This window comes from Dama dama, chromosome 22, assembly GCF_033118175.1.
Source record: "Dama dama isolate Ldn47 chromosome 22, ASM3311817v1, whole genome shotgun sequence".
Taxonomy (NCBI): domain Eukaryota; kingdom Metazoa; phylum Chordata; class Mammalia; order Artiodactyla; family Cervidae; genus Dama; species Dama dama.
Genome location: NC_083702.1, coordinates 5,039,343 through 5,065,508, shown reverse-complemented (window position 1 = coordinate 5,065,508; position 26,166 = coordinate 5,039,343). Strand labels below are relative to the sequence as shown.

Here is a 26,166-nt window from a genome sequence, read left to right as displayed (position 1 = left end):
CCCACTTTACAGAATGGGGAAACTGAGGCCAAGTGCAGTAAGTGACCAAGTTTCAGATCCAGGTCTGTTTGTCCCCAGAGCCCACCTTGGAACGGCTGGCCTCTCACCTGCAGCCCTTGCTCTGGGCTTCCGATTTGTCATTTGTAGAGTGGAGATTAGAACATGACATCTTGGACCAAGTGAGTGCCCTTTGTAGAGCTGATTGTTAAGTCCAGCCCTTGACATTCACTGGGTCCACGATCTCTGTTGTCTGTGGTTGGAGCATCGCCCAAGGGTGGCAAATTAAGGGGACAGATGTGAGCACGGGAGGCACCTTGGGGACAAGGCTCTCAGGAGAACCCTCAGAAACGGGACATGAGTTTGATGTCACAAGACTGACTGGAATGAGCTTCAAGCAGCCAAAAAGGACGTCAGCTCGGACCACCCCAGATGTGGACCCGAGGGAGTGTGGGCAGTGCGCCCTTGTGGGGTGGGAACAAGGCAGGCGGGTCAGAGAGGGAGCCGACTCTGCACGCTCTGGGTCTAGCCAGCTGAGGCAGGGGGAGCGTGGGGGCCCACTGAATCACAGCAGGGGCCAGGCCCGTGCAGGTAAATGCCCTCTGCTCTACCTGAAGGTGCAGAGGAGAACCAGCCAATACGGAGAAAAGGCCTCCGTACCGATGGTCAGGGTCACCGGCCATCACCTCGGTCTTTCGGCTGCAGGCCTTGGTGCCGGGCAGGGTGGGTGTGGGGGTGTCGCTGAGCTCCGATGGGTTTCCTCTCTGCATGTTTGCTGATACAGGAGGCTCTGACAGGGGCTGTCGGCACCTGTGGGTGGGCAAGACGGGAGAAGGGATGAGAGAGGCTTGCCCAGGCCCCAGCCAGGGCCCACCTTTTTCCTTCCATTGCTTCTGCCAGGAGAGGGTGAGGGTCCCCTGCTCCCTGTGGGTTTCAGTGGGGTGAACAAGGCAGGCAGAGGAGCCCGTGTAGGCTGCCGCCCCCTCCAGGGGCTTGGCCACGTGCCCAGTGTGGGCCTCAGTCCCCGCTGGAAGAGTGAGGATAACTTCCCTCCCTCCCCCACAGCCTAGCTTCCTCCCAGAGCAGTTACGAGGTCAAGTAGACGCTGAGGCCGCCACAGGGTACAAGATGTGGCCAGGGTCAGGTTCAGATCGCACGCTTAGCTCAGGGACTGGTATGTGTGTTTTAGATTCTCAAGAAGTACTTACTGACGGAAAGGAGGAAAGCGCAGACGGCCTTTGACAAGTTGTGTAACCCTTGCAGCCTCCATGTCCTCAGTGAAGAGAGCTGCCAAAACCCCCCCTCAACCCGGGAATGTTATGCAGACAGGCCTGCTATGTGGAGAGTACTGAACTGCTAGCCAGGTTGGAACTGCAGGAGCCAGCTAAGGAAGGAGACAGGAGCATGTCCTTAATAGTGAGGGATCTCAAAAAAAAAAAAAAAAATAGTGAGGGATCGCGCTCTCCGAGCCTCTGGGGAATGTGCCACTGCGGCAGGTGGCCTGGACAGTCCTGCCTTTCAAACGCACTTGTGTGTGGCGGGGCGGGGCTTGTGGAGAAGATGTTGGTGGGGGAGGTCACTCTGAGCAGGGTTTTGCAGGATGAATAGGAGTTGGCCAACCAGACCAGGCTTAGGGAAAGTTATCCCAAAGAGTGAAGGGCAAGCATATGGACATGCACTGGACCTGGCCTCTGAGGACTGCACCTTCCACCAGGACATTGACTTCTGCTTTCATTTGTTCGGGAGGCTGCAGGGAGGCTCCTGGCTCCCTTCCTCTGCCCTCGGACAACCCATGAGCTGACAGCCTCCCTGGGAGGGGCTGAGAGCTTGTGACTGGCTGCTTCCCTGCTGTCTCATCTCTGTGGCAGAGCCCCCTCCTGCCCCCTGCCTCCGAGGCTGGGGAAATCCCGTGGGCCCAGCCAGCGCAGGAGGCGCCAGGCGGCGTGCAGTGGAGGCGGCAGCCTCCCTCCCAGACAGACTTCTCACCTCGGTCCCCACCCGCTCTGCCACCCGCACAAGGAACCTCAGAGAATGAGCCCGGGCCTCCGTGACTCAAAAACAGAAACTGCCAAGACCTGAGCGAGGAGCCGCTCGGGGGTCAGGCCGGGGGGCTGGGCAGGGCCGCCCTCCCACACCCAGCGCCCCCACAGGAGGCTGCCAGGGGGCATAAATGCCAGGGCACTGTGTCCCTGCGCCCGCTCCAGCCCGGCCCCCTCAGGCTGTGCCCCCCTGCCTAGGTCTGGTCACTTAGGCAACCCTATGAAGGCCCGGGACCCCTGACGCTGCAGTTTCAATACACTCTCACCAAGGCAGCCAAGTCAACAAGATTCATTACTTACAGATCCCAGAAATGGGGTGGGAGCATAATGGGGGGGGGAAGGGGCAGCCTGTCCCATGAGCAGGACAGAGGGGGCCGGAGGGCACCCCTGTGTCTCAGGGGGGACACTTACTTTTCTCAAGCTCAACTCTAAGTGCCCCCCCTCCCCGGCGAAAGCAGAGTAGGAACTTGGGGCAGGAATCCCGAGCTCAGGCCCTCATCGGATGGTCCAGATTTGGGGCATGAGCAGGGTGGTCACCCTATAGAATACCCAGGCCACAACTCAAGATCACCCGGGGCGCTTCCTGAAACCTTCCCCTCCCACCCCCCTCATGCACCCCGAGGAAGCACCGCGGTGCCCACGCTCCTCCCAGCCCCTGGAGCTCTGGCTCCCGCCTCCCCAGGCTACATCTCCGGCCTCTGCTCTCTGTGTTGCGTTCCCTCCCCTGTGAGGCCCCTCCGCCTTGGCCTGGAGAGAGACCTTGCCCATCGGAGCACCAGCCACGCCCCCCCAGACGCCCACCCCAGAAGGCCACCTCCTGCCTTTGCCCTGCCTGTGGGGCCGTGTGCTGTCCCCTCCAGAGCTCAGAGCCCCTCTGAGCACAGGGTCCTTCCCCTGTCGATGGCTCAGCCAGCATTCTCATCGACGCCGTGGTCAGCCCAATTCCAGCCACCCACTCTGCACCCCAGCCTGGCCCTGCTGGGCGAGGTCATCCCTCCAGGCCTGTTTAAAATGTCACTGCCTCTGGTGGTTCGTCGGAGCTCCCCAAGGCCGTCAGGGTCCTCAGGGGTCCCAGAACCCTCCACCTGTTGCCTCCTCTGTTACTGGCCTCCTGTGACTCTCCAGGGAAGGGGGAACGTGGCAGCTTCTGGGACCAGGCTCTGGCCTGCATTGGTGCTCATGATTACTAATGACTTGACGGAGGGGTGGGGGGTCCCCCCAGATTGACAGTGTGAGGTGTGTGGCCTCCAGGTCAGAACTGGGCTCAGTCTCAGCACTTCCACTTGCCTGCCAAGCAGCTGCCAGGTCCGTTCCCCTGGGGCCTCAATTTCCTCCTTGGAAAAATGAGGGTGGAAATTCTGACCTGGGTGGGCTGCCCCAGGAGGCAGGGAGTAGGACTCAGTAGGACCTCAGTCTTTGAGCCTTTTCGCCACACGTCAGGATGTCCCTGTTCTGTGAGTGACCCTGCATGCCCCACCCCCTTCTCGAGGCCTCAGTCTTTCTGTCTGTAAAATGGACAGATGGGCCACATGAACTCCAGGGACCTTTGGGCCTGGCTTCCTGGGAGACAGGGTGTGTGCAGAGAGCCTGGGAGGCAGCACTGGAGCTAGCTCACCCAGCATCCTTTCTTGGGAAGCCCCTTCTCTTACTTCCTCCTGTATTTACAGTATTGACCGGCTTTTCTTGCAGGCAAGCAGAGCCAGGTGGGTTTTGTTAAATGCCCTTTCTGAGCTGCTATGCCAGTTGCCAAACTTAAACTAAATTCATCGACCATAGGAACGAATAGGAACTGCAGACGTGGGAGGGGAATGTAAAGGAGGGCGGAAGGCTCAGGGACCCTAGGGGCCTGGGACAGGTGTACCTTCCCTCCAGACACGTCTGGGAGTGGAATTCTCTGAGTCCCCGCTCCCCTCCACCCCTACCCCCAGTCCCTCCCCAGGAAGCAGAGTCAGATGGCGGCTGCCACCCTGCTGTGCGGGCCACAGGGAAGACGCCCTGTCCAACGCCCCACTGCCCTGACCTCACCCCTCGTGTGTCACAGGGACCGTCAGCCCCCCTCCTGCAGCTTCATCAGCCCTGTCCGTGAGGCAGGAGCGGCAGTACCTGTGTGAGAGTGTATCGGGACAGCAGGACTGTGCATGTACATCCTTCAGGCCTGTGCCTGGCTATTAGAAATTGTTGATAGTGTAATACCTGTGGTTGTGTTATGGCTATCATCACTATCAAGATGTTCCTGCATTAAAAAAAACAAAACAAAACACATACCAAGAGATCACGTGTGAGGTATGGACTGATGTTTTTGTTTTTTGTTTTTTTGCCAAACCCAGCAGCTTGCAGGGTCTTAGTTTCCTGACCAGGGGTCAAATCTGGGCCTCCTTCATTGAAAGCACTGAGTCCTAACCACTGGACCACCAAGGAAGTCCCTATATGAGCAGGGACTGTGAACTTTTTACTGTGAGCTTCCTGGCAACCAAAGCAAAGAGGGAAAGAGGATCAGTTACTAGTTTTATAATGCCCTTAAGATGAAAACAGAGCCTTTCTGGATAATGAAACCGAAGGGACAAGCCTAGAAACTCTTGCAAAGGGCTCCCTGTGTGATGTTGTGAGCAGCGTCTCAGTGCTCCTGTGGGCTGGCTGGGTCCAAGGACTGAGTGTCTGGAGCTGGACACTCAGGCTCTCCTAACTGCAGGGGAGATGGAGAGGGGCCCCCTCAGCTGGTCTGCAAGGAGGGCTCAGTGAGGCCCATAACCGTGAGATGACTGAAGTTTCATGTGTTATCTTCAAAATCCATGAGGATTTCACCTCAAGTCTGTAATGGAGCCATGCAGTGGTAGTGTTCAGTTGCTAAGTCGTGTCTGATTCTTTGTCACCCCATGGACTGCAGCACGCCAGGCTTCCCAGTCCTTTTTTCAGGACACCCCTGGTGGCCCAGTGGTTAAGACTCTCACGCTTCCACTGCAGGGGTGCGGGTTCAATCCCTGGTCAGGGAACTAAGTTCCCACATGCCACACAGCCTGGCCCAAAAAAGAAAATAGTGTTTTCCTCCCTCCATTCCGAATCTTTGGGTAACGGAGATGCTCCATACGATGGGCCATGCTCACTCCTTGGCTTTGCCTTAAGAGGGGATCTCAGCCCTTTCAGAGAAGCCTGTGAAGCCTCTCTCCCCACACCCTTCCAGTAAAAGGTACACTCACATTCAGGAGTGATGCAGTTTCAGGGCTTCACAGATCCTGGAAAGCTTCAGGACCCTTGTCAAGCTCCAGGACCCTGTCTTGACAAGCTCTGATCTGGGGTGACAGAGGGGAATGCATCTTCTGGACCAAGCTCATGCGAGAATATTATTTCTCGCAACTTGGCTTTTGTTAGGCATGGAGCAGCAGAAAGCTCAAATTTACTGTGAAGTTGCCTCTTCTGTACAGACCCAGATGTTGTCAGCGTGACCCAGACAGGAGTGGGCCTTGGTATCTAATACCCTCCTAGACACGCCAGGCCCTTGAGTTGGTGGGCACTCTTACACAGACTGCAGAATGCAGGGCAGGGCAGGGAAGTCAGCGCTGAGGTGGCGTGGGCGTCTCCATCCCATTTTACACCTGGGGAGGTGCCCAGTACGTGGGTTGCTGCTATTGTAGTTGTTCAGCTGCTGAGTTGTGTCTAACTCCTTGCGACCCCATGGACTCCTGCACACCAGGCTCCTTTGTCCTCCACTATCTCCTGGAGTTTGCTCAAATTCACGTCCATTGAGTCAGTGATGCCATCTAACCATCTCATCCTCTCCCGCCCCCTTCTCCTTTGGCCTTCAGTCTTTCCCAGCATCAGGGTCTTTTCCAGTGAGTTGGCTCTTCGCATCAGGTGGCAGAGTTTTGGAGCTTCAGCGACAGTCCCAGATTTTATGACATCTTGTCTTATCCCTGCTTTCTTTTGTCTTTGATTATGTTAAATTCATGTTATGGTCTCTTTCCAATAGTCTCTTGGCTGAAGTGCTAGGAATTTCACCCCGACATTTGTCGTGTTTGCTTTCCTTGCCTCATGGTGGCCTGTTTCCCTGTGTGTTGTATAATTTGGATCATGAGTTTATTTCCATCCAGGCCTTATCCGTGGAAACCCCGGGGGCCTGGCTTGTGCACCTGCCCCTGGAGAGCAGCTTTGTCGTTGCTCTGCCTGGAAGCCTAGGGCTAGCACAGCCTGGAGCCACTTCTGTGTTCATCAGTTTAGGCTCTCTACACTTGCCTAGCCCACCCCTGTCTGAAGGCAGACCCTTGACTACAGATTTTCAGGAGATGTGCAGGCTTTTTCCTACCTCAGGTTCAGGTGGTCAGAGACAAGTTTTCTTGTCCTCTCTGTCACCAGGCAGATCTTTCTCCCAGCCGCCCGTTTATTAGGGGTGCCGCCCTCAAGACCTCTGGCTTTCTGTGAAGGGCTCAGTTGCATCTTCTGTCGTCCTGCTTGTTGGTGTCGTATCTCCCAACTGCTGGTTTTAACCTCTCTGTCTCAGCATGTGTAAGTGTTAGTCGCTAGTCACGTCTGGCTCTTTGTGACCCCGTGGACTGGAGCCCGCCAGGCTCCTCTGTCCATGGGATTCTCCAGGCAAGAGCACTGGAGTGGGTTGCCATTCCCTTCTCCAGGGGATCTTCCCAACCCAGGGATCCAATCCGGGTCTCCTGCATTGCAGGCCGATTCTTTACCGTCTGAGCCACCAGGGAAGCAACCCCCTCCCTACCCCACAAGGCTGCTGCTCCTTCATTTAACATCTGGGTTTTTAGTTGACAGTCTTTTCCTGTGATCTAACTGTTATGCTAACTAGAGTACAACTCTCAGAGTATAATAGTAAAGAAAGCAGACCCTGGAGCCGGACTGCCTGGGCTTGAATCCCAGCTCCAGCAGCATGGGATGTATTCCGTTTCTTCACCTGTGAAATGGGGATAACAGGGAGCTGGAGTTGCTTCAAGCGCTAGAGGGTGTTGACAGAAAACAGTAGAACACCTGTTGTTTTGCAAGCAAAAACAGGTGTATTCGGGAATGGCAAAGAATTGCAATTCAGGATGTGCAGCCTACGGCAAACCACAGGCAAGTCCAGGGTACCATTCTTTTATAAGAGAGAAGGGGAGTTTGGAGGGGCTGTTATAAACAAAAGATTCCATTGGAGGAAACGGGGAGTTCCAAGTGTAGTGGCTTTTCATTGGCTGAATTATCCCAGTTTCTCATTGGCTGGGCTGTTGCCAGGCAAGGAGAAAGTCTTCCTTCCTCCAGCTGGGTCATAGAGTAGTAACCTTCCTGTTGGAGATGCAAAGCTGTGTCTCTTACTGTTTTGTCTGCGATTGACCGGGAGTGCTAGGGTGTGAGGGCTCCCCCTTCTGGCCTCCTGGCTGCATGTTAAATGAGGTTTCTGTTAAGATACTTGAGATCACTTCATATTGAATTATTGTATATTGCAAGCATTATGCCGGCCTTCAGTAAAATTAATATTGTTGTTGATCAGTCGCTAAGTTGTGTCTGAATCTTTGCGGCCCCACGGACTGCGGCATGCCAGGCTTCGCTGTCCTTCACTATCTCCCACTGTTTGCTCAAACTCACGTCCATTGAGTCAGTGATGCTATCTATTGTTTTAATTATATAATAATTATTAGATTAATTATGTAAATTAATATTAGATATTATATAAACATACTGATAAGGAATATCTTAATGATAATACTAATGTTATTATCATTCTGGCCTGTGGTGATTATCCTCACTTGTTTACAAGCTCAGTTCTGTGTTTAGAAGTGTATAATTTTTTATGTAGCATTTCTAGGGGATGTGTAGGGAGGAGTTTTCAGGTTGTGCAGTTCTCTAAATTGACTTTTAAATGGTGAATGCAAAATAGTAACCATACTCTCCATGTATCACTACTTCTTCCCAGGCGCTTTCAGAGCCTATATATACCTGTCTCTAGTTCTCCTACTAAGTTGCAGGCCATCTTTGGAGTCTGATGGAATCTGGCTCAGCCACATACCTGCCAGCTCTGACTCATCTTGCGTCTGTGCAAATCCCCCAGCCCTTATCTGGCCAACACCCTGAGGGCCAGATGTAACGGCGGAATTCCTGTTATTTTTGAATGATGACGCAGTCTGTTGCTGCCCTGTGGAAAGCATCCGGGAGGCATCCTGGGGAATGTTTTTGCACAAGACCTCCACCACGTTAGGTAGACAGAGACTCTAAATAGCCTCACTTCTGGTCAGATCAGGTTTTGTGGCTAAATAAGCCCTGACAAAAATCTGAGTTTTCAAAGTTCTTTGCATTTCTGAATGTCAGATGGAGTCTGGCAGAGGTGGGGGCGGCGACTGGACCTGACTCCCACTCCAACAAGACTTCCCAGGTGGCTCAGTGGTCAAGAATCTACCTGCCAAGCAGGAGTCACGGGTTCGATCCCTGGGTCGGGAAGATCCCCTGGAGGAGGAAATGGCAACACACTCCAGTATTCTTGCCTGGAAAATCCCATGGACAGAGGAGCCTGGCGGGCTGCAGTCCGTGGGGTCGCAGAGACTTGGGCATGACTGAGCGCCTGAGGACCGGGCAGCGTGAACAAGGACACGTGGGGATTTGTAGCCAAGGAGCGGGGGAGGGTGAGTGGATGGGAAAGCTGGAAGAGGACACATCCAGGAGGGGGGACTCCTGTTGACCCGCTCCACTGAATTCTAGCTGAAGCCCCGCCAGGGTGGTGAGGCACGGGGAGCTCAGACAGCAGGAGTGGGGGTTTTCACTAAACTGACTCAGAATTCTCGCTCAAAGTGGATTCTGCAAGGACACAGGGGAGCCCAAGGTCAGCCCTCATCCAGCAGAGAGCTCCAAGGAGACTGATTAAAGCTAGGTTGAGAGGGAAGTCTTCGTCTGTGTCCGCTGGGCATTTCTTTTCACCTCTGCCTGGAGGAGCGTCAGCCTCGGGGGGCATCTGATGGAGGAGGCAGGCCCAGCCCTGAGATCCTCACAAGGACAGAGCGAGGGCAGCCTGGGGATTGTTGGCCAAGTTGGGCTGAAGGGAGAAAGGTCCTAGGGACCCGGGATCTAGGGGATGCTGGAGCACTGGGTGTGGAGAGCAAGAGGCCAGCTGGTGATAATTGCTAAGGTTGATGAGCACCTACTGTGTGCCAGGCCCACCCGGAGCCTCTGACATCGCTGAATGCATTTACAGTCTTGGGGTCCCCGGGGGGGAGGTGTTCTTCTGATTCTCATCTTCTGGATGAGGAAACTGAGGCACAGTTAAACAGAGGAGAGGTGATCAGCCCAAGACAGTCAACTGTTAACTGGTAAAGCCACCGTCCAGCCCAGGCCAGCTGGCTCCAGAGTCCACGCCCCAAATCATGGCTCTCTCCTCCTTTTACTATTAATATCATCACTGAACAAGAGACAAGTTGGAGGGAAGGGACGGGGCATCCAGGGCAAGGCAGAAGCTGGGTAGAGGCCCGGAGGTGGGAAGCGGGCAGAAAGACTGGGGAACAGTGGTCGCTTTGTCTCCTGGTGGGGGTGGGGGTGGGGGGGCTCTAGGAGGGGTTCTGGAGGGGTTTCGTAGGAGTTGCAGCAGAGACCAAGGAGCAGCAGCGGTGGTCTGCGGGAGTCTTGGCCACCTCGCTGGAAATTTGGAGCTCATCCCGCAGGCCGGGGCCTCCGCTGAAGCCTCGGAGCCGATGGGCAGCTCACGTCTGGGTGGCAGAGTGGCTCTATCAGCCAGCAGTGGGGTGGAATCCTGTAGACTGAGAGGCCAGGAGGCCAGGTCAGGGGAAGGGGAGGTGGTGAAGTCTGGAGCCCTCGGGGCTTCGGGGCCCAGAGGTGGGCTGGTTCCAGGGGCAGGGCCCGGACCTGTGCTTGCTGAACCGGCAGGGGCTGGGGGACAGTGGGGGCCCGGGGTCAGTGCGGGAGGGGCGCTACCTGCCTGGGCTTTGGGTGGGGAGGGTCCCAGCCTCCCCCAGGAGCGGGCCGGGGTTCAGTCCACAGCCCACCATGGAGGAAGCCAGGACTGGGACGGGGACCCCAGCATCCATCCTGGCCTGTGACCGGCCAGGTGATGTCAGGGCCTGGAGCCTCCACATCCACTGCAATGGGGGAATCAGGCCACCCTGCTGGCAGGGAATCAGGTCCCCAGGTGGGGACCGTGGGCCAGGCCAGCTGGGGCCAGCCCTCATTAAGGGGTCCCTGTTGCTGGAGGAGGGGGCTCCCCTTCACACCTCCCAGCGAATCTCAGCAGCAGCTTCTCCTGCATTAAATGCGTCACCTGGTGGACGGAGCCACGTCCTTGCAGAATCAGGAGGATGGTGGTGGGAGGGATGCCCCCTCCTCTGGGAGCGAGGCCTTAGATTCGGCAGAGTCCAGCCGACCCACTGTCATCGCTTCCTCACTGGCTCTGTGGGCTTTATTTACAAAGTCAAGGATGCAGGCTCCCTCCACAACCCTCAAGCCCCTGGAACTAGTCATTCCTGGAAGAAATAAGTGAGGAGACCTTTCCGGGGCCCCCAGCTCCCCCCGCTCCAGTCCACGATCACAGGCTCCTCTCCTGGGCTTCCCATCGTCAGTCTGAGCTCTGGTGGCCTGCGCAGTCCTCGCTCTTTCCAAGGATTCTTCTAAGAAAAGGCTGCTGGCCAGGAAAGTGCCTGGGAAAACTGGACGTCAAGCCCAGTCCACCCAGCTCTGCCCGGCATGGCCCCGGTCCACCTGGCTGCACCGTGGGGATGAGACTCGGAGCTGCATGTATCCGGGTCGGGAAAGGCAGAGCGGCCCCCCGCTCTGTTGGCGTTCAGGGGCCACGATGCCTTGGCCAGAAGTTACCTGTCACCTCCCGTCTCCTGGAGTCTCTGTGCTCCTGTTAGAGAATCCAGGAGTAGGGGACGAATGCGTCTCCGCTTTGCTGGGCATTGCGCCCCGACCTTTCCAGATTTGTCTGTGAGGTTTCCCGGGCGCAGAGGTCAAAGGCAGGGTCTGGGCGGGCCGGGGTGCAGGCTCTGTCTGGAGAAGGCGATGCCCTGGTATCTCGGGGCTGCCTTCACCGATTGCCACAGACTGAATGGCTTAAAACAGAAATTGACTTTCTTATAGTTCTGAAGGCTCAAGACTTCCCTGGTAGCTCAGGCAGTAAAGCTTTCCAGCTTCAGTGCGGGAGATCTGGGTTCGATCCCTCGCTCAGGAAGATCTCATGGAGAAGGGAATGAAGGCTCATTTAATCCTCACGCTCACCCTGGGAGGGACATTCTACTGGGGAGCCAGAGACTTGGGGGCATAGGGGCTTTCAGGGGAGGTGACTGAGCAGGGAGCAGACCCAGTTTGGAAGACCAGGAAGCCTGGAATCTCTCCTGCTCTGCTCTCCTAACTGTATCACAGGATACCTATCTATAGACCAGAATCAGGGTTCCACAAAAAACCCAGAGCTCCAATACTTTGGCCACCTGATGCGAAGAGCCCACTCATTGGAAAAGGCCCTGATGCTGGGATAGATGGAGAGCAAAAGGAGAAGGGGGCGGCAGAGGATGAGATGGTTGGATGGCATCACTGACACGACAGACAGGAGTCTGAGCAAACTCCGGGAGGTACTGAAGGCCAGGGAAGCCTGGCGTGCTGCAGTCCATGGGGTCGCAAAGAGTTTGACACGACTGAGCAACTGAACAACAAGGATTGCACAACACTCGCCCAGGAGAGACCTTGAGAACCGATCGTTGAAGACGGGAAACTGAGGCTTGGCAGAGTCTCTCGTGGATGTCGTTTTGGGATCTAAGAACGGGGACGTCTCCTGGCCAGAACCCCACCCCCACCCCACCCCAGGCCTGGGATCCAGAGCAGAAGGAGGAGGGGAGGGTTCTCAGGGCAGAGGACAAAGGCCACTGGTGTGGGGAGGGGGCTCCAGGCGGGTCCTGGTGGCAGCGGTGTGGGGGCGGGAGCTCCGCTGGGAGAGAGAAGGCTTGAGGGGATCGTGAACATGTCAGGAGATGTCAGGTGGCAGAGCTCAGATGGATGGTGAGCTCCCCTCCTGACAGCAGAGACCCTGGTTTTTTTGCCCCCTGCTGTGTTCCTAACACCTAGTGCAGTGCCAGGCATGTAGTAGGTGCTCAATAAATGTCTCCCACATTTATTAAAGCACTGGGAAGGTGGGCTTTGTCCCTCCCAGCAGTACAGCATCCCTGTCCCCACAATTCTTAGCTGACAACTTAAGCAAGCAGCTCACCTCCACTCACCTTCACTGTCCCCATCTCTGAAACAGGGGTAATAATAGTCGGTACTAACTCTGAAACCACCAGAAGGGACACTTTCCCTGGAGCATCTTGGACTGCAAGGAGATCAAATCACTCCATGCTAAAGGAAATCAACCCTGAATATTCATTGGAAGGACTGAAGCTGAAGCTCCAATACTTTGGCCACCTGATGTGAAGAGCCGACTCATTGGAAAAGACCCTGATGATGGGAAAGATTGAAGGCAGGAGAATAAGGGGGCGACAGAGGATGAGATGGTTGGATGGCATCACCAACTCAATGGACATGAGTTTGAGCAAATTCTGGGAGACAGTGAATTACAGGATAGCCTAGAGAGCTGCAGTCCACGGGGTCGCAAAGAACTGGACACGACTGAGCGGCCGAACAGTGACAACAATGGAGCCAGAGAGAAAAGCTCCCCACGTCTGAAGACTGAAGGCGACAGGAGAAGTGGGCGGCACAGGGCGAGGTGGTCGGATCGCATCCCCGACTCAATGGACATGGATCTGAGCAAACTCCAGGACGTAGTGAAGGACAGGGGAGTCTGGCGTGCCGCAGTCCATGGGGCCGCAAAGAGTCGGACACGACTTAGTGACCGAACATCAACAACCTTGAGGGCAGGACCCACCCCCCCTCTGGTGGTGGTGCCCCCACCCCAGGCTGGTCACAGGGGCGCCTCCCCTCACCCATGAACTATAGTACATACTGCTTCTGATGGCCCGATGCCCATCCAGCCTGAGGACTGGTTGTCCAGCCTTGGGACAGTCACTGAGAACCGTCGCAAAGCCTTCGGAGATGGCCAGTCTAATCGCAACTGAAGCTGGCCTCACCGCGGGTGACGGGGGCTCAGCCCCGACTCCGGTCTCTGCAGTGCGGCTGTCACAGCCAGCAGGAAAGCCACCCTTTGGCGTGCACCCCACGACTGTGTGAATGGTCTCGTCCCACCTCCCCTCATCATGGGAGGGCTTGCCCACCTCAGAGAAAGGAGACACGGGTCAGACACTCTCCTCAGGGCTCTCAGTGCCTGGATGAGGCCCCTCCGGGGTGTCCAGGCCCCCAGGGTGCAGAGCCGTTGGCCAGTGGGATTCCCCAGCGAACTGGAGGGATGCTCCCAGCCTGCTGTGGGGAGCACCAGCCTTCGCCACCAGGGGGCGGAAGTGCCCCTCCGAGTGGACTGGGTGCAGCCGGCTGAGGTCAGCGCCAGCAAGAGGACGACAGAGCTGGTGGCTGGCTCTTCCCCGCTCCTGTCCTCACCCTGGTGGCCGAGAAGCCTGGAGGCCTGGGTTCCAGAGCCGCATGGACTTCCTGCCGTCCTGCTCCCAGGCGTCAGGCTGTCCATCTGTGAAGTGTGCACATGACTGAGCCATACCCAGGGGTTTGCAGAGTCCCTGAGATACTTCCGAGCAACCCCAGGCCTCACCCCCAAAGATCCTGGCTGGAGTTCCCAGCCCCGGAGGGCTTTCTGACTCCAAGTCCCAGTGCCTTGAGCCCATCCTAAAGGTCTTTGCCGATGCTAGCACCTTGACCATGAAGACAAAACCTCCAGATCAGCCATACCTCAAGGATCAAAGACACCTGGGTCACCATCTCCTGCCACAGCTGCAGGGGGCACGTGGCCCCTGAAGGGCTTTGTTGTTGTTCAGTCACTAAGCTGTGTCCGACTCTTTGCAGCTCCGTGGACGGCAGCACGCCAGGCTTCCCTGCCCTTCACCGCCTCACGGAGCTGGCTCAAACTCATGTCCATTGAGCCGGTGATGCCATCCAACCATCTCATCCTCTGTCGTCCCCTTCTCCTCCTGCCCTCAATCCTTCCTAGCCTTAGGTTCTTTTTCAATGAGTCGGCTCTTCGCATCAGGTGGTATTGGAGCTTCAGCATCAGTCCTAATGAATAGACAGGGTTGGTCTCCTTGCAGGGGAAGGGTTTTATGGGGTCTCATTCCCACGTCCCTAAACCCCATCCATCTTACCGATGGGCAGACCGAGACCCGAGAGGTCACCTGACTTGATGGCAGGTCCAGTGGACCCCAGTTCTGGCCCCCCAGCCCAGAGCCCCCTCCCCCAACAGAGAGAAATGCCCTGTGGGTCCCCCTTAGTGACCGGGGTCCTGTACAGGGTACTGATCTCCTGCTGGTGGGGGAGGGGCTGGGATGAAGTTTGGCTCCTGAAGGAGGAGAGGACATGGTTGATGCCATCAGGCCTGGCACAGTTCTTGCAGCAAGGTTACTCTGGCAGCCACGGGGGTACATGAATGGGTACCCCTGTCTCCCATTCCCTTGAACGGAGGGCGTTCCCGTCCCTGAGTCCCAGGCACACACGGGCCCAACCCAGCCCCACCGCACCATACAGTTGCTCAGTCCCCAAGCCCTTACCTGGCACGGAAGCCTCCATAAGTGAGTAGAGGGCCTGGTGTGCACCCAGAGACCCCGTGCCTGCCTGCAGGGTCAGCAGCCCAGCCAGAGCGGTCACATGGGGTCTCAGGCCCGGGAGGCCCGGTCACCTGACATTTCCCAGGAAGCCAGAAATCAGGGTTTCTATGTCAGTGTCTCCATTGTGAAACCCTGGCTGTGGGCAGTTTGGGTTTTTTGTTTTTCTCCCCCACACCACGAGCTGTGCAGAACATGTTTAGGGCCCGGATGTGGTCTTCGGCCTCCCCGTTGTCCCCTGCTTTGGGGACTGGGATGGTTTGTCTCCTCCTAGCCTCTGCCTCAGATTCTGGCCCTGGGGGCTGCCTGCTGCCCTGGCTGTCCAGCCCCCACCCACCCCGGGCCCCTCCCTGCCCGTCACCAGCCCAAACACAGAAGACCCCTGGGTCTCCACTACACCCCCAGCACTGGGCTGTTGCAGACAGATGGAACAGAGGTCTGCTGCTAGGCTCGGGGGGGAGGGGGGGCAGTTAAAGCACTTAGCACCGACTGGGCAGGGCTTTTAAATCCTTCAGCCAGCCAGCCCCACCTCCGGCATTTCTGGCTGGCCACTTTCCCCAGCCTCTCCTCTTCTAACCCCCCTCCTGCCCCGCTCCTTGGACTGCCCTTACCACCCACATCCAGAACCGTCCAGCCACCCTCTGCACGGAGCTGGCCCCTCGTGCCAGTGGCTGGGTTCTTCCCACCTGAGTGCACCGAGTAGACAAAGCCAGCCCCCTCCCCCGAGAGCCTGCCTTCAGCTTGGGAACCCGCCCTTCATCCTGTCCGCGGGGATGTGAACGGGTCCTGGTGGTTCTCTGCGGCGTTTACACCAGGGGCAGTGACAGTGGTTCTGCGTCTGTCCAGTGTGGCCTCTTTGTTTTCGTGTATAATTTTATTCGTTTGTTTGCCTCTGCTGGGTCTTCCTTGCCGCACAGGCTCTTCTCCAGTTGCTGCCAGCGGGGGCTCCTCTCTCGTTGCGTGCACAGGCTTCTCATTGCGATGGCTTCTCTTGTTGCAGAGCCACGCTGTGGAGTGTGCGGGCTTCAGTAGTTGCGGCCCGTGGGCTCAGGAGTCGTGGATCCCCGGCTCTAGAGCCCAGGCTTAATAGTTGTGACTCAAGAGCTTAGTTGCTCCGAGGCAGGTGGAATCTCCCCAAACCAGGGATCTACGTTGGCAGACACATTCTTTACCACTGAGCCACCAGGAAAGACCCAGTGTGGCAGTATTTACAATGCACTGAATCCCTTCCCACCTGTGAGACAGATGTTTATCCATCCATTTAACCAAATATTTACTGCATGCCTATTGTGTACTGGGTTCAGGAATGTAGTGGTGAACCAGTTATCACAGTCCTGGACCCCTGGCTTAAGGCATCACATGGAAAAGTCATCAGATGACCAGAGGGTAACCCCTGAGCCCAACCCAAGGTGAAGGCAGTCAGAAGCGGGAGCCAGGAGAGGCGGGACGGTCCTCCAAGGATTCCAGGCTCTGGACTTGATCCCCAGGGCAGTGGGAACCAGAAGGAGCTCTAAGTGCAGGAGGGCGCATGGTATGCCAAGGATCACCCCAGTCACCACCTGGAGGACAGGCTTGTCCAGTGACCTGGGTGGCCCCAGGCAGACCTGTCAGGGAGTGTCTGTTGTCCTGGGCTGGGGAGGTGATAGAGGAGGTGGAAGGAGCAGACAGGGTTCACAGTTGTTTCTACAAGGGTGTGGAAACCACCAGCTCCTTCCTGGCCTGTCATTCACTCTGGGTCATGCAGGTCTCAGCCTTGGGGTTCATGGGCTCTGGGGGAGTCAGAGGTCTCTGATCCCTTGATTCTGAGCTCAGGACCAGGGGGTTTGCCGGGCAGGACTCTGCCTCCCGAGGATGAGGGTAATGTCTGGTGTGCAGTATGTGCTTGGGAAATGTTGGTTCATTTTCCCTGGACAGTGTCTCCTCCCCAGTCCATACACCTCATATGAGGCTCTCCTTGCTCCTGGAGCCACAAAAGACGCTCACTGGTTGCTCAGCCTGGGCCTGGCAAACCATCCCACCTGGGGCATTCAGCAGAAAGAGCCCCGGCCTTGGGGGGAGTTGAGCCAGATCTCCCCCAACCCCCGCCATCACCACCTCCTCCACACCAAGGTGCAGATTCCAGTCTCTGAGTGGGGACGGTAATGTGGACCTACACTGTGTCGGGCTGAACTACCAAGACCAGCTGGGTGGGGGGAGGGTGGCGACAGGGGCTTTGGCTCTCTCATTGAGTGGGGTATCTCATACAGAGAGCCTGGATAGGGGACCTGGGAAGCCCCCGGGCCTCTACAGCACCGGGGGGAGGAGGTCTGAGCACCCTTCCTTCCCATGCTGAGGCTCTAGGCTCTGCCCCCCTCTCCCCCAGTGATGCACGCGGGGCTCATTTATAGGAAGATGTGAGGCAGGGCCTCTGGTGATAAAGGCCTTGCTTCGGGAAAGGCCGTGGGAACACAGGAGGGCAGCGACACTGTCTTGCCCTGTCTGATGGAGAGGGAAAGGGCCAGGGAGCCCCATGGGCATCCCAGAAGCTGGAGGGATGTTGTGCCATGGGCTCTGGAGGCCTGAGTTAGGTCCAGCTTTGCCGTTTGTTCATTGTTTGGCGTCGGGCAGGTTCTTTCGCCTTCTGAGCCTTGGTTTTCTCAGCTGGAAAATGGGCTGAAGACCTCGACCTAGTTAACCTTCATGAGAACCAGGGAGGAGTCTGTGTCCACATGGCGGGGTCTTGAGAACTCTGTCTAGGAGCAGCCTTTAGTGGGGAGGGATGGCGAGGTAGGGGGCACTTGGTATACCAACTGCCGCAGGGGTCCGGGACCGGACACGAAGCTGAGCACCGTCGGGGTGTGGCCGCAGGGCCTGTCCCGGGGTGGACGATTGAGGTCGGATTTTGCAGTCATGCGTGTTGGTTTCTGGTGGGCACTCGTGGCCCTTGGAAGAACAGAGGGGACCCAGAGCACGACCCCAGGAGGGCGGACTCAGGCGCTGAAACCTTTTACCGCTAAGGTTGTTGCCGAGGCGCCGGCCCCGCCCCTAACTTGTGGCCCCGCCTCTGAACACGCCCTCTCTTGAGGCCCCGCCCCCATGTCGGTCCCGCCTCTGCAACGCCCTCTCCGGAGGCCCCGCCCCAGCTAGAGGCCCCGCCTCTGTACACACCCTCTCACAGGCCACGCCCACGCCCCGCCCCCGGCCCTGCGCCCCGCCCCCTCGGTCCGGCCCCGCCCCCGGGCCCCTTTTGCGCCGGGTCCGCGCCGTATACGCCGAGCTCCGGTCGCTGCGCGCCGCGGCCGTTCGGAGAAATGATTAACCTGGCGCGGCGGCCGGCGCGGGGCCTGGGGCGGAGGCGCGGGGCCGGGGCGGGCCCCGGGAGGGCTGCCCGGCTTCCTGCTTTCGCCCAAGTTTCCTCGTAGAGGGCGCAGCGCCGGCCGGGGCCCGCGGCGCGGCGTGGCGCAGGGCGCGGCGCGGAGCGCGCGTGGGCGCTGAGCCCGCCGCCAGGGGAGGTCACCATGAGGACTCTCCGCAGGTTGAAGTTCATGAGTTCGCCCAGCCTCAGTGACCTGGGCAAGAGAGAGCCGGCCGCCGCCGCCGCCGCGGACGAGCGGGGCACGCAGCAGCGCCGGGCCTGCGCCAACGCCACCTGGAACAGGTAAGGCCGCGCCCTCCCCGCCGGCCCCCGAGGGTCCCAGAGCGGGGGGGGCGGAGGGGGGCCTGGAGCTAGGGACTGTGCCCGGGGGGCAGCTCTGCGCCCGCCAGTGTGCGGAGAAATCGCTCCGCCGGAGTTGTGCGACCGGGGAGGGAAGTTTAGTGCAACGTGTTTCTAGAACGGAGGGACGAGACCGCGGGCCCGGGGCTGGTCCCAGGGGCACCCCCACCCCACCCCGCAGCTGGTGGATGGTGGGGTGGGCCTGGATCCCGCAAGCCTGCCTTCCCCTGGGGGTCTTCCTACGTCTTCGCCCCCCGCTCCTGCTCATGGCAACCTGGGAGGTAAATAGAGCAGGAAGTATTTATCCCATTTCGCGGATGAGCTTCGCGGGCGCAGTCGGTGGGTTGCTGTGCTTCCTGTTTCTGCGTTTAGGTCCCTTCGGTCTGGAGTGGGGGCGGCTGGCTTTCCCTTGAGCGCGGGGGGAGGGCCCCCGCCCTCCCAGCTGTCAGCAGGGGTGCAGCAGCAGCTGCCTGGCATTCCTGAGACGACCCTCCCCCAGCGAGCCCTCCCTAGACGAGCAGGGGCCGTGGGAAGTCCCACCCCCACCCCACCAGCTTTGTTTGAAGAGCGAGGCTGAGGGAATCCGGAAAAAGAGACGATTTGTTTAGTGGGATTTCCCACCGTGTTTGCTCAGGAGCCCTTTTTAAAAACAGATAATTTCCACCGAAAGGAAAGTGGGAGGGGAGGAGAAGAGAGGGGTGCAGACTGTCCAGGGGGGCTGTGGATGCGAGGGCCCCACCAACACCACCACACGCGCCCTGCCAGATGCTCCACCGTCTGTGGTCTGGGCCACCAGGAGACCGTCAGCGTGGACACTCGCCTATTCCTGAGCGTGGTGGGAAGCACAGGACTGCCAGCCTGAGACCATCCTCTGTGCCCTTTGCTTCTGTCCTCTATCAGGTTGCGAACGGCTTGAGAGTTAGGGACCAGTCGGCCTCAGTTTCCCCATGGGTCAGCAGGCAACGGGCGTTTCTTCTTACAGGACTGGTGTGGGGACAGGGAGGGAGGGACTCCCCTCGGGGCATCTCCCGGTGACCGCATGCAGCCCTAAGAGGCAGTTTCTCCACCCGCAGCTCTGAAAGAGAAACAGTCCCCCTTCTCGTCTCTCTGCCCTGATCCAGCCCGAGGAGACAGACACAGTTAGTTCACATTCCAGGTCTGCCTCTTCCCTGCTGCGTGGTCTTGAGAGTCACTGAGCCTCCCCTGGTCCTCAATTTCCTTGTCCTTAAAATGCCCACGTCCCAGGCCGTTGTAGAGATTAAAGGTGAAGATCTATATTCAAGCCCTCAGCATGTGTCTAGCACATAACAGGTCCTTGGTAACTCACGACTCAAGCTCCAATTCACGCTGGGGACATGTCAGGCTGGGCCTTGTAGGGATAGGTTTTGGGGGGGCCTCTCACAGGTTCCCAGGTGGCCCTGGTGATAAAGAACCCGCCTGGCAATGCAGGAGACCTAAGAGACGCGGGTTCAGTCCCTTGGTCAGGAAGATGCCCTGGAGAAGGGAACGGCTACCCACTCCAGTATTCTTGCCTAGAGAATCCCGTGGACAGAGGAGCCTGGCTCCCGTCCAAGGGGTCACGGAGAGCCCGACATGACTGGAGCAACGGAGCACACGGGCATGCTCAGGAGTTTGCTGCTTCCTGAGCTTTCATCACCAGCCGCTTTCTCCCGCAGTGGTCAGCGCTACTCGGGGGTCTCCAGGCAGAGATGGGGGCACCCTAGAGTCGGCTCTGAGTCTTCCGGAGCTCAGGGGGCTGCCTGTAGGAAGAGGCCATGTGGGGCCCCCCCACTGTTGTTTTTTTTTTTTTTTTTTTTTTTTACCTAAAGGAGCTTTAAGACCTCAGCGCCTTCCTGGGTCACGTCCCTGGTGGACTATGGGTGTGGCCCAGCCGGAAGCCAGCTTCCCCCAGGCTCCTAGCCACCCAGCCTTGGACCCCTGCAGCTCGGCCTGCCCCACCACACTCCTGCAGCCAGGCCCCTGGCTCACTTTGCCTGCCGCCATCCTAACCCAGCAAGGGAGATGTGATTACTACCCCCCACCCCCATTTAGAGGGGCACACCCAGAGGACCAGGAGGCCTGCCCGTGCTGATGCTGCAGAGCACAGCGCCTGCTGTCCTCCCCCTGGCAGAGAGAGCCATGAGTCTGGGAGGGGCAGGGTCTTCCCCACCGGTGCTCCACGGGTACCTCTGGGGGTTCGGGGCCTCTCTGACTGCGGCCTGCCTGCCGGCCCATCCCGATTCCTTCCACTGTTCCCCAGGACAACAGCCTCGGAGCACGGGGCAGTGCAGGACCTGCCTTGCTGAGCTGTGGATGCCTCATTTTGAGTCCAAAGTGAACCCCCTTTTTCTGTGTGGCCATGTTAGTTTCCCAGGACAACTGTAAAAAAATTGGCACAAACTTGGTGGCTCAGAACAACAAAAAGTCCTCTCCCAGTCTGGAGCGCAGGAGTCCAGAATCAGGTGTCCGCGGGGCCTCGCTCCCTCCGCAGGCTGCAGGGGAGGGAGTGTCCTTCCTGCCTCATACAGTTCCCCGTGGCTTCTTGGCCTCTGGCCACACCGCTCTGTTCTCTGTGTCTTGTCCTCTGTGTCTCTGCATCCAAACTTCCCTCTCTTTCCTCTTATACAGACACCAGTCGTTGGATGTAGCGCCCAGCCTAAATCCAGACCGGTTTTGTCTCAGAGTCCTTTACTAATTACATCTGCAAAGACTCTGTTTACAAATAAGATCTAGGGCATTGGGAGGACATGAATTTCTAGGAGACCCACTGCAGTGACCTGGCCCGGTCCTCTGGCTTCCCTGGGCCCCTCTGCCCTCATCTGGATGTGGGACAAAGCACAGAGCACGTGCCCACGACGGTGGCGTCCACTCATCCACCTGGCTGTTCCTTCCTTCGTCCATTCATTCACCCACTGGTACTGTCCCAGCCCCAGGCGTGGAGTCGGAAGTCGAGGAAGGGAGTCAGGAGGTAAACAGGGCCGCAGGTAAACCCACGAGGCCCGAGCAGGTGGTGGTCAGTGCTGGGAAGAGCATAACCATGGGGGAGTGTGAACGCTGACCACACATGGCAGAAGACCACGCTCCCGTGGGTGTGCAGGGGAGCGCTGGGTGCAGTGCTGGCCGACCAGGCCGCACTCACAAACCAGAAACTAGAACAGAACCATCGGAAGCTGTTGCCTAAGCCCCTGAGGCTGCTTTCCGGGGCAGGCTTGTGCCCCGTGCCTGGCCCAGGGCCCTGCAGAGGGGTGGGTGCCTCACCTGTCACCCCCACCCGCAGACTCTCGTCCCCTCCCCAGAGGCGGCATGCTGTGTCCCTCTCTGTCCCCGTGCTGGCCCCAGTTAGCGCCTCGCCTGGTCTGGACCCTTCTGTGTGTGCGGGGCCTCGAGCTGCACAAAGGTCATGTTTCTGAGCTGAGGGGCCAGCTGGGGGACAGACAGAGCCCCCCAAACCCTGGCCTGAGTCCTGCGTTTGGGCCAGAGGGTATAGACCATTAAGGAGCCCTACTCCTCGCCCGAATGCCTGAGCCAGGCGCCTGCCTGCCTTCCGGCTGGGGTAGCCCATGCAGTGCACGGGCGGGGCCCTCTCACTCCTGCAGACCCATCTCCAAGGCTGGATGGTGGTCTTCAGAAAAACTGAGGCCAGAGAAGGAGAGGGACTTGACCAAGAGCCCCTGCTAACGCTGGGTCTGAACCCTGGTCCAACTTGAAGCCAGGGCCCAGGGCTCATGTCCACTGGGGCCAGGCCGGGCAGGGGTTGGCGGTGAGAGCCCAGAGCCTGCAGCCCGCCCTGCTCGTCCGCCCATCCCTGGTCCTGGAGGGGCGAGGCGGGGGGCAGGGAGCGCAGAGCGTCCTGGGCCCTGCTGTCCTCCTGGGCCCTGAACACTGCGTCCCTCCGATGGGGGTGCCCACCCCCAACAGGTATCAGGCCCCGTCCCAACCCTAGGTGTGGAGGGGGCTGCCTTCCTTCCCTGCAGCAGCCTGCAAGGTGGGACTCCTGCCCCCATCTTCCAGATGAGGACACTGAGGCTCAGAGGCAAGGGGGCCTGTCCAGTTCTAAGTCCAGCGCTCTTGCCACCACTTCATGGGGGTCTCTGGGGGGCCGAAGGAGGCTGGCTGAAGCCTCCAGGGTGACCGGTGGTTGGGAGGGGGAGGGGGAGGCCAGTGGGGGCCGGTGCTTGGCATCCCTGCTGCCCCCACCTACTCAGTCTGGGGCACCAGGCAGTTAGGAGGGTGAGGGGCGCACCCGGTGGAGGCCTGAACTCCTCTCTTGTTTCCTGAGGCTCCAGAGGCAGGTCTGGAGCAGAGCAGGGCCCACGAAGGGGCAGGCCTCCACCTCCAGGCCTCGCCGCGGCCCTTTCCAGGAGTCCCTGGAGGCGTGTTGTGTGACCTGCCAGGGCTTTGTCGCCTGCTTACTCTCTGCCAGGGTTTCCTGCACAGACAGATGAGTGACCCTGAGAGGCGCGGCCAGGGTCCTGCCCTGCTGGGGTCCCCCTGCTTGCGGCCCCACAGCGGCACCCGCGCACGCCAGGGCAGCCACGGCAGGCCCCCCAGAGCCCCACAGTCAGCCCTTCCTGCCCCAGCCTGAGCATGGGGGCCGTGGAGCCTCACCCCGGGGTCCTGGGCTTCTCCCCTCGCCCTGTGCTCCGGTGACAGGTGCTGAGACTGGTGCCTGCCGTCCTGTCTCCCTAGGTGGGCGGGAGGTCTGGCAAGGGCCTCCGGGCAAGAGGAGGTAATGGGTCAGCGTCCACACGGGCCCCTGGCCGCCTGCGGTTTCCAGTGGGCCACTACCCGTGTCCTCGCTGGGCCTGCACGCCTTCCTCAGGGAGGCCATGGGCTGGGGTTTCACTTCTGCTTTGGGGGAGAAGTCCCACAAGGGCCTTGCCTCTCCACTCCCCTCCTCTCTCCCCCCAACCCGCCGTCTCCTCTCTATCCCAGCAGGGCTTTATTCTTGAGCCAACTCAAAACTTTAGTAACACTGTGGAACGTCAGCTGCAGAGAAATGGGAAGGGGCAGGACCTTGCCTGGCCTCCACCCCCATTTGGAGCAGCCACGTGGGGTGGGAGGACCGTGGGCCCCGGGCTCCTTTCTGGCCCCACCAGGCATCAGGTTGTATGACGCTGGGCGTCCCCTGGCTTCTCTGAGCCTCACTGTTTCCTTCTGCAGCTTGGGCTGTCATAGTCCCCACCTCATGCCATGGTGAGAAGGAGATGGAGAAAAACCCGGGGCAGATGGTGGAGCCGCGGTGGATGCTTCTAGGGGCACCCCCGCCCCCCGACCCCCACAGTCGATTCTGATGATGTTTGACACACATAACCCCACAGGGTGCTATCTGTTCCCCAGCGTCTCCTCCAGGGGCTGTGATTATATGAGTCCTGTTGTATGGATGGGGAAACTGAGGCACGCGCGGTCCAGTGTTGGCAGAGGTGTGCAGCCGGGGAGCCCAGAGCTAGGGTGCAAACTGGGACCAGCCTGGGGGCTGGAGGTAGGCAGGGTAGGATCAGGGTCCACAGAGCTGGAGGCCGGGCTGGCTGGGGAGCTCAAGGGGGACCCCAGGGCTGGGCGGGGCGCTGCTCAGATACACACAGAGCCGTGTGAGGCCTGGGCTGCTGGCAGCAGGCGATAATCCAGACAGACCTCTCCTCTTGCAAAGAAGATAGGGTCAAATACACTCCCCACACATCTGGGAGGGGAGAGGGTCCTCACTTCATGGTGAGCCTGCAGGAGAGGGGACAGCAAGGACAAAGGCCGGAGGCGGACCGGGGGTGGCGGAACCAGCGGGTGCTGGACCCTCGAGGGCCTCAGGAAGACTCCTCCCAAGAGCCAGTCTTCCCATCCAAAGCCACGTGGTTAGGGTGGCCTCTGGGCGGTGGACCGGAGGGGGCTGGGGTCCCTCTGGAAGGTTCACTGGAGGAGGAGGAAGGACTTGGAGAGGCTGCTGAGAACAGCAGGACCAGGCCCGGGAGGCTGATGAGGCCTCCCCCAGGCCGTCCCCTCGGCCTGACAGAGGCCTGGGCCCCAGGGAGGACTCAGCCAGGCCCCATGGGGCCCCACGTGCCAGCGCCCCGGGCTCCCACCGCCGGCAGGACTGGGAGGGGCTGACCCCCCGCAGCCCGACCAGGCGCAAGTCCCCGGCTGTTCGGATTTCAGGGTGACAGCTGCAGTCCGGCTTCCTGCGGCCGTTCAACTTCCCATCAGACTCTTACTTTTTTTAGCCTGTAAATGGGGAACAGCCTGACTGTGTCAGAGCCGTAGGCCGGGTCCACACGGGCCTCCTGACGGAGGCGAGCGCAATCTCAGCCGGGTCCACACTGAGGCTCGGGCCTGGCCAGGCTTTCATCCTCCCGGCAGCCTGGGGGCAGGCACACTTGTGACCCCCATTTCTCAGGCAGGAAACAAGTGGGAGGGCGTGTGGCCCTGACCATGTGAATAAGCAGCATTCCAGCAGCAGGCCCCGGGGTGGTCGGGCCTCAGGTCAGGGGGCGAGGCACCTGGCCTGGTCCGTAGGTGTGTCCCTGCACTGCTCAGAGTCGCCTTCACCCACCCGGGGCGTGTGGGTCCTGCCCCTGCCTTGCCCCTTCCAGGGTGCGAGCCGGAAGCCGTGCCCACTGCTGGCTCCACAGAAAGGAGGGGCAGCTGTTAGGTGCGCTCGGTGGCCTCCTGGAACCTGGCCCCTCCGAACCTCCGTTTCCTCATCTGCAAAATGGGTGGCCTGTCCACGTTACTAGGAGCGGCGGGGCTGGGAGAGCAGACAGGGGCCCTGGGAGCTTGGTGGCCACTGCCTGCCCCATGGTATGCACAGCAGCAGGCGTCCAACTGTCCCTAAACACCAAGAAGCGGTCTCTGGTGCTGAGCTTTACTGCAGCGACCAGATCCTGAGTTGGAGGGCGGTAGAGCCACCCAGACCTGGTTCTCTCCTTTGGGAGCTTATGGCCGTTGGCAGGAACTACAGAACTAACATGGAAGTAAATGACAAAGTGCCAGGACGTGAGTCTGCATGGGAAAGGGAGGATGTCAGGAGGGCTTCTTGGAGGTGCTGGCCTCTGAGCCAAAGCTCCAGGGTGAAGAGCTACTTGTCTAGTAGATAGCATAAGGACCCCACACACACACCGCAGGTAGGAGAAATGGATACAAAGACCCTAAGGTTTGGCACCAGTACTTTGTCACACTGGGGTGTGGGGTGCCTGGTGGGGAGGAACCATTCCAGACGAGCCTTGAATGCCACATTCAGGCCTTAGGCTGTATCTGCAGGGCCCTGGGTTGGGGCGGGTGCAGCGAGGAGGCCGACTGTGCAGTCAGAGGTCGGGTGGGTGTGGAGGAAAGACACGGTGCAGCAGAGATCTGGGGGTGGAGACGGGCAGGGCTTCAGGGCCAGTTGGATCTGGAGGGCTGGGGAGAGTCAGGATGAATGTCACTCGCCGACTCATGGAAAAGACCCTGATGCTGGGAAAGATTAAAGGCAAAAGGAGAAGGGGGCGGCAGAGAACGAGGTGGCTGGATGGCGTCACCAGCTCAATGGACGTGAATCTGAGCAAACTCCTGGAGATGGTGAAGGACAGAGGAGCCTGGCGCGCTGCAGTCCACGGGGTCGCAAAGTGTTGGCCACGACTTAGGGACTGAGCAGCATTTACGGGCTCTCCTTTGAGCCGGGTGAGAGCGTGCAGTCACTCATGGCACAGGGCCCTCTGCTCTGAGGTTTGCAGATAGTGGTGGGAACCAGTCCATCAAACAAGTCCCGTGTAAACACGTAGCTGCACATTGATGGAATGTAAACACAGAGATCACCTGGGACCTGAAGGACACGTGC

General features: G+C 59.0%; 1 protein-coding gene across 2 annotated transcripts in view; it reads left to right on the top strand.

Moving 5' to 3' along the window:
• The window catches only part of PRR5 (proline rich 5), a 51,046-nt gene that overhangs the window by 8,704 nt on the left and 16,176 nt on the right, over positions 1 to 26,166 (top strand). The window contains exon 2 of one of the 2 annotated variants that reach the window (XM_061124357.1): positions 18,183 to 18,305. In XM_061124357.1, the coding sequence (XP_060980340.1) occupies positions 18,193 to 18,305 (113 nt within the window). In that variant the 5' untranslated portion in view covers positions 18,183 to 18,192. Of the gene's footprint in view, positions 1 to 18,092; positions 18,306 to 26,166 lie in introns of those variants that run through there. The other variant, XM_061124355.1, reaches the window with a different exon arrangement.